The sequence below is a fragment of the Schistocerca piceifrons genome, chromosome 4, assembly GCF_021461385.2.
Source record: "Schistocerca piceifrons isolate TAMUIC-IGC-003096 chromosome 4, iqSchPice1.1, whole genome shotgun sequence".
In the NCBI taxonomy this organism is placed as follows: Eukaryota; Metazoa; Arthropoda; class Insecta; order Orthoptera; family Acrididae; genus Schistocerca; species Schistocerca piceifrons.
This window is the reverse complement of record NC_060141.1, coordinates 255,786,995-255,795,101: the sequence shown is the minus strand read 5'-3', so window position 1 is coordinate 255,795,101 and position 8,107 is coordinate 255,786,995. Positions and strand designations below refer to the sequence as shown.

Below are 8,107 nucleotides of genomic sequence, written 5' to 3'. Positions count from 1 at the left end.
GGGGGTCCCGGGTTCGATTTCCGGCCGGGTTGGGGATTTTTCCCTGGCCGGGGACTGGGTGTTCTTGTTGCCCTCATCATTCCATCATCATCATCATTTGTGACAGGTCTAGACTGGATTGTTAAAACATTGGACCGTGTTAAAATTGGGATTTTTACGGGCTCTGATAATCGCGCAGTTGAGCTCCCCTGAAACCAAACATCAGTCGATTCAGAAATACCACAATGTTATGTTCTCATTTTATGAACTTTCTCAATATTTATATTATTCATGGCTTCGTCATTGTTGGTCAGATCAGTAAAAGCCTTGAGTATATTAGCTACGGCAGTTTTAGATTGTTCCAAAATATCTTTTAGCCCCATAGCCACATCGATAGGAGTAGCACCACACGTGAGCCCTCAATCCTGCATTTGGCTCAGGACCAAACACATGTCAATGCAGCATTCCACGGAAGACTGAAACAACAACGATACCGCATGGAAACAATGAATATTCAGCTAACGCTGACCTACTGCACTTTACTCGGCAACAAAGGAACGAGCGGCCGAATCACAATGCTTAGTGCCTGCGGATTGCAGGCAGCGGGTGTGGCCTTCAGGAGTCTGACTTCGTGACGGCCACTCTAGTAGCTCCATGGCTTGTATTGCTACCTGGAGAGCGAGTAGACGTACCGTTGCAAGGCTGTCGCGGCGCTCAGAGCTGCTCGCAGCCGAGGCGGGCCCTGCTGTGTGGTCGGCGAAGGCTGCCGTTGGCGGAGCTGGAGCGCGAGCAGCGGGCGGCGGCGCGCGGGCCCAGCGAGGCGCAGCGCACCAGCGACAGCTCCGTGGTGCCGCCGGCCACCGCCCCCGCGCCCGCCCCCGCAGACTCCTCCGCCCCCCCTGCCACCTCCAGCAGCGGCGCGCACCAGCGGCACGTTCTGCGCGCGCTAGCCATCATGCGCCGCGTCGCTGCCTGCCACACACAAATCGTACACCACCGCCCTCACTCAGGCATCAGTACACCTCACAATGTTGTCAAGCCAGTGTCTACACCAAAGTAACAAAAGTCTCGGGATAACGATATGCACTTATACACGTATAAGGTAGAAAAGGGCAGTGCATTGGTGGAGCTGTCATTTATACTCAGGTGAATCACATGAAAAGGTTTGCGATGTGATTGCGGCCGCACGAAGGAAATAAACAGACTTTGAACATGGAATCATAGTTGGAGCTAGAGGCATGGGACATTCCATTTCGAATGGTAGGGAATTCAATATTCCGAGATCCACAGAGTCGAGGATGTCTACATCTACACATACATACATACTCCGCAGTCCACCATACGGTGCGTCGCGGAGGGTACCTCGTAACACATCTAGCATCTTCTGTCCCTGTTCCACTCACAAACAGAACGAGGGAAAAATGACTGCCTATATGCCTCTGTACGAGCCTTAATCTCTCTTACCTTATCTTTGTGGTCTTTCCGCGAAATATAAGTTGGCGGCACTGAAACTGTACTGTTGTTGTTGTTGTTGTTGTTGTGGTCTTCAGTCCTGAGACTGGTTTGATGCAGCTCTCCATACTACTCTATCCTGTGCAAGCTTCTTCATCTCCCAGTACTTACTGCAACCTACATCCTTCTGAATCTGCTTAGTGTATTCATCTCTTGGTCTCCCTCTACGACTTTTACCTTCCACGCTGCCCTCCAATACTAAATTGGTGATCCCTTGATGCCTCAGAACATGTCCTACCAACCGATCCCTTCTTCTTGTCAAGTTGTGCCACAAACTTCTCTTCTCTCCAATCCTATTCAATACCTCCTCATTAGTTATATGATCTACCCATTTAATCTTCAGGATTCTTATCTAGCTCCACATTTCGAAAGCTTCTATTCTCTTCTTGTCCAAACTAGTTATCATCCACGTTTCACTTCCGCACATGGCTACACTCCATACAAATACTTTCAGAAACGACTTCTTGACACTTAAATCTATACCCGATGTTAACAATTTTCTCTTCTTCAGAAACGCTTTCCTTGCCGTTGCCAGTCTACATTTTATATCCTCTCTACTTCGACAATCATCAGTTATTTTTCTCCCGAAATAGCAAAACTCCTTTACTACTTTAAATGTCTCATTTTCTAATCTGATTCCCTCAGCATCACCCGACTTAATTCGACTACATTCCATTATCCTCGTTTTGCTTTTGTTGATGTTCCATCTTATACCCTCCTTTCAAGACACTGTCCATTCCGTTCAACTGCTCTTCCAAGTCCTTTGCTGTCTCTGACTGAATTACAATGTCATCGGCGAAACTCAAAGTTTTTATTTCTTCTCCATGGATTTTAATACCTACTCCGAATTTTTCTTTTGTTTCCTTCAATGCTTGCTCAATATACAGATTGAATAACATCGGGGATAGGCTACAACTCTGTCTTACTCCCTTCCCAACCGTAGTCAGGATCAAATGTTGGTTCTCTAAATTTTTTCAGTAGCGATTCACGAAAAGAACGCGTCCTTTCCTCCAGAGACTCCCACCCGAGTTCTTGAAGCATTTCCGTAACACTCGCGTGATGATCAAACCTACCAGTAACAAACCTAGCAGCCCGCCTCTGAATTGCTTCAATGTCCTCCCTCAATCCGACCTGATAGGGATCCCAAACGCTCGAGCAGTACTCAAGAATAGGTTGTATTAGTGTTTTATAAGCGGTCGCCTTTACAGATGAACCACATCTACCCCAAATTCTACCAATGAACCGAAGACGACTATCCGCCTTCCCCACAACTGCTATTACATGCTTCTCCGACTTCATATCGCTCTGCAATGTTATGCCCAAATATTTAATCGACGTGACTGTGTCAAGCGCTAGACTACTACATTTATCTATATTTAGAGTTAGCTGCCAATTTTTAGACCAATCACAAATCCTGTCCAAGTCACCTTGTATCCTCCTACAGTCACTCAGCGACGACACCTTCCCGTACACCACAGCATCATCAGCAAACAGCCGCACATTGCTATCCACCCTATCCAAAAGATCATTTATGTAGATAGAAAACAACAGCGGACCTACCACACTTCCCTGGGGCACTCCAGATGATACCCTCACCTCAGATGAACACTCAACATCGAGGACAACGTACTGGGTTCTATTACTTAAGATGTCTTCGAGCCACTCACATATTTGGGAACCAATCCCATATGCTCGTACCTTAGTTAGGAGAGTGCAGCGGGGCACCGAATAAAACGCTTTCCGGAAGTCAAGGAATATGGCATCCGCCTGATACTCTTCATCCATGATTTGTAAGATACCATGTGAGAAAAGGGCGAGTTGCGTTTCGCAGGAGCGATGCTTTCTAAAGCCGTGCTGATGCACGGACAACAACTTCTCTGTCTCAAGGAAATTCATTATATTCGAACTGAGAATATGTTCGAGAATCCTGCAACAAACCGATGTTAAGGATATTGGTCCGTAATTTTGAGAATCCGTCCTTCTACCCTTCTTATATACAGGCGTCACCTGCGCTTTTTTCCAGTCGCTCGGGACTTTACCACGCGGGATTATCCGAGCGGTCTCAGGCGCTGCAGTCATAGACTGCGCGGCTGGTCCCGGCGGAGGTTCGAGTCGTCGCTCGGACATGTGTGTGTGTTTGTCCTTAGGGTAATTTAGGTTAAGTAGTGTGTAAGCTTAGGGACTGATGACTTTAGGAGTTAAGTCCCATAAGATTTCACACACATTTGAACATTTTTTTGAACTTTACGTTGGGCAAGAAATTCGTGATAAATGCAAGCTAAGTAAGGAGCCAATGCAGTAGAGTACTCTCTGTAAAACCGAATTGGAATCCCATCAGGACCTGTCGATTTATTTATTTTCAACCCATTCAGCTGCTTCACAACCCCAGGGATGTCTATCACTACGTCCTCCATATGGGAATCTGTACGAGACTCAAACGGCGGTATGTTTGTACGATCCTCCTGCGTGAAAGATGTGCCGAGAATAAGAGTGTGCCGAAAATACCAGATTGCAGGCGGTACCTCTCACGATGTGGTGTCTTCACTCGACGACCGACAGCCGCGGCGTTTACATTGTATTGTCAGTGCTAACAGACAAGCAACACCGCAAGAACTAACCACAGATATCAATGGCGACGCACGACGTACGTATTCGTTAGGACAACGCAACGAAATCTGGCGTTAATGGGCTATGGGAACAGACGAAAGAGGAAAAGGCTTTGCTAACAACACGACATCGCATGCAGGTTCTCTCCTGGGCTCCTGACCATATCAGTTGGACCCTAGACGACTGGGAAACCGTGTCCTGGTCAGATGAGTCCCGATTTCAGTTGGTAAGAGCAGATGGTAGGGTTCGAGTGTGGCACAGACTCCAAGAAGCCATGGACCCGCGATGTCAACAAGGCACTGTGCAAGTTGGACGTGATTGTTTGACAGCGCGGGCTGTGTTTGCATGGAATGGATTGGCTCCTCTGGTTCAATAGAACCTGACTCGAAATGGTTGGGTTCGGCTACTTGGAGGTCAATCGCAGCCATACATAGACTTCGTGGTCCCAAACAACGTGGAATCTTTGCGGCTGACAATTCGCCATGTGGCTGAATTGTTCGAAGTTAGTTTGAAGATCGGTTTGGACATTTCGAGCGAATGATTTACCTACCCAGATCGCGCGACATGAATCACATCGAAAATTTACGGAACGTAATCGAGAGGTCAGTTCGTGTATAAAAATCCAGGGCGGAAACTCTCCCGCAATTATGGACGGCTGTAGAGGCAACTTGGCTCAATATTTCTCCAGGGGATTGCCACAGACCTATAGAGTTCATGCCACGTCGAGTTTCTGCTCTAGGGTGGGCAAAGGAGAATCGCCACTATATTATGATGCATCCAATGGCTTCCGTCACCTCCATGTAAAACACTAAATAATATACGACCTTTTTACAATGTCGTCGCAGAACCAGAATTTACAGGTTAGTTATTGGTTTCCTCTTTCGCACAATATCTCGACACCCTCACAGAGTACTTCATTTTATTGGTAAAGAAAACAAATGCCTGATACGAGTCCGCGATCATTACGAATATTTTATAAGTAAACCATCTAGATGGCTAGATAAAATCTCTTTATTTAATACTACCTTTCGGCGTCCGCCAGCATCAGATATCAAAAAACTTTGATTTTGCGAAGTTGACGCCACAGCTGCGTATACAGCGTCACCCAAAAGTCCTTTAATAATGAAAGCCCATTACTTCGCGGAATAATGTAGGGAGACAGGTAAAAGCTGCTGCATATGCCTGCAACGTCATAGGGTCTTATTGAAACCAAAAACCAGTGAAAAAACTGGCTACAGACGGCGCTGGACAGCAACACGTTGGTGGCACCGCATGAGAATCGTGTATAAAATGAGCTGTAATGAGGGAAGGAGTCAGGTCATCTCTAGCCTCACTGATACACACCTGCTGGAAGGTACGACTTTTATGAAACATGGCACTCCACCCCATATTGGCACACGCGTCAAAGATCTCTTGTGCATTTGGTGAGGATCGCGTGCTGAGCCGCTGCGTCCGTTATGCTTGACCTCCCGGGTCACCAGGTCTCAGCCAGTGTGATTATTGCTTGTACGGTTACTGGAAGTCGCAACTCTAGCACTATTGTCTGACATCATTATGGATGCTAAAAGATAACATTCGACAGCAATTTATCTCCACGCCTACTGATATACTGTACAGTACCGTTCACAACATTGTCCCTGATTGAAGAATCGTTGGTGAATGATGGCTGACATGCTGAGCATTTATTGTAAAGAACATCATGTTCTCTAAAAATCAGTTGTTCTGATAATTATTGCGGTGTCATATGAAGCACCATCTGTTGGTCATTTTGTGCCCTTTTTTGTTTCCAATAAAACGCCATCTCATTTCAAGCATGTGTGTGAGTTTAGGCTTCTCCACTTATATTATTCTGTGAAGTATAGGGTTTTCAAATATTAAAGGACTTTTGGGTGACCTGCATCTTTTACGTAGTTAGATATATATTTTCCTACTGACGCTGGAGCTTGTTTCGCAGGTTCACAATTTTTTGTTTTGATGTTGGCAGATGCCGAAACATCGTAATAAATAGACATTTTATTTAGCAATCTAGAAAGGACATAAAGGGGGGGGGGGGGGGTTGTTCAGGGGGTTCGAACTACCCCTCCCATCACTTACACGAAATTACACACGACCTAGTTGCCGTGTAGTGAAACTGAAACGTACAAGCGTCAGTCGAAAGTTTCCTGTTTTGGACACTGCTGCCTATGCGCAAAGTAGTGTGACTGTGATGCGGGTGTATAAGTATCGACACGTGGGAAAGGGATTAATGTGGCATTCACGTCTTCCTGATGCGCATGCGGTAAATGCGGAAACGTGGACTATCTTTTTCTTTGTTTCCGAAGGGTAAAAACTGGTAGACAGCCATCGGCGGACAAAGAATGTGCATGGGGCGGCATGTCAATCGAAAACCATCTTTCTGCTGCTGCTTCATTTTAGTTCACGTCTACATATACCAAGTGTCGTAATGGAGAAGTTTAACCAATTCAGGTGGGAGACGGTGGACCACCCTCCCTATAGTCCTGATCCTCCCCATTCGATTATCACGCCTTTTGTTCTTTAAAAAGATTCTTGAAGGGTTGTCGATTCCTGCGCCCACACTACTGTTACAGCCTAATTACCTACCTACTGCAGTTTAATGTTAGCACTGGAGTCGTCATCTGGAGACTGGCAGAACTTTACGGTTGCAATATTTCAATATTTCACAAAGCAACGGAGCCGTAACGATCATTACAAAAAACATTAAAATGAAATCTGTGAATAAAAGTACTACGCCTCTATTTCGCTGTGTCGCCCAAAAATCGCGTTGATCAACCAAAATACCACCCAAACGGCGTAGGCTGCGTTTCTATAAAAAAATTTGATTGAATCACTTCCACTAGTAGCCCAAACGCCGAAATGACGCTCAATCTTGTCACCCGGGCTGTACTAAATTATGAAAACCAGTTCTGCCATGGAGCGATGAGGAGGGTTTGTGGAGAGCGAAAGTTGTACGTGATGACAGTACACTCTACAGTTCGTTTGATTTTAAAAGACTTTTCAGCGGGCACATGAATTTGTCCGAACCGACTGCGTCCTGCATCCAAGTCCCCCCCCCCCCCCCTTTTCCCTTTTTGCAAAAAATCTATTCACACTCTTGTAATACTATAATAACTGGCGGAACAAATTCCCTGCCCAATTAAATCTTAAAATATCTGTGCATTCATGCACAGTCAAACGAGGAAACATGAGCAAGTAAAAGGAAACGTGCAGTGTCAGAATCCCATCTCTTATTGTGATGCATTTTATTTGATTTGAAAACAATGTAGAGGAACAAGTTTTTCAGGATTCTTCACCGGTCGAGGTAGCTCTGTGAATTGAGGTGTTGGGGTAGCAGTCCCTGGATTCAGGAGGCGAGGTGGTTCGAATTCATGTGCAGGCAACCTTGAAAATGGTTTTATGTGGTTTCCAATTTTCAATTTAGCCTCTCTGCTTAAATGAAAAGAGCTGTATCAAAAGCGAGCCGAACGTCTCTTCGGAGACGCGTGGCACTAAAAGCCATATTTACATTAGAAATCGGCTAGCAAACGTAATTATGTACAATGTAACTGTGCATTGTGCTTGTGGAATGCATGGAACTCCATTTCCTGTCTGGAGTGTGGGACTGGGACTGGTCAATGTCCAATAATACAGTACCTAAATAATGGCTATTGATCTTGTATTATTGGATATTGAGCACTTGTGGAATATTGAAAAAAGTTTTACTGTAAGAACAAGGATCAACTGCGAAATGTTTTATTCGTAACATCCTAGGAAAAGGGATTCCAACCATCAAAACTCTACCATATTTGTAAATAAACGTCATATAAACTACATCCCATGTTCTACATTTTAAGAGGAGTTTATTTGTATCAAAGACTATATAGCCATATTTCCAAGGAAAACTCATTTTTGAGATCGCATACGTTAGAAATGTAGTTGAAGCTAATGCTTCAATCAGTGTTAAGATCTCAAAATTGTAGCTCACAGTAATTGTGTATTCCATTTCCTTAAG

The 8,107-nt window shown here is 45.1% G+C and overlaps 1 protein-coding gene across 1 annotated transcript in view; it reads right to left on the bottom strand.

Moving 5' to 3' along the window:
- Positions 1–693: 693 nt before the first annotated feature.
- LOC124795769 (beta-3 adrenergic receptor-like) overlaps positions 694–8,107 on the bottom strand; it is a 123,865-nt gene continuing 116,451 nt past the window's right edge. Inside the window, exon 6 of the mRNA XM_047259853.1 lies at positions 694–951. Coding sequence (XP_047115809.1) covers positions 694–951 — 258 coding nt within the window. The remainder of the gene's footprint in view (positions 952–8,107) is intronic.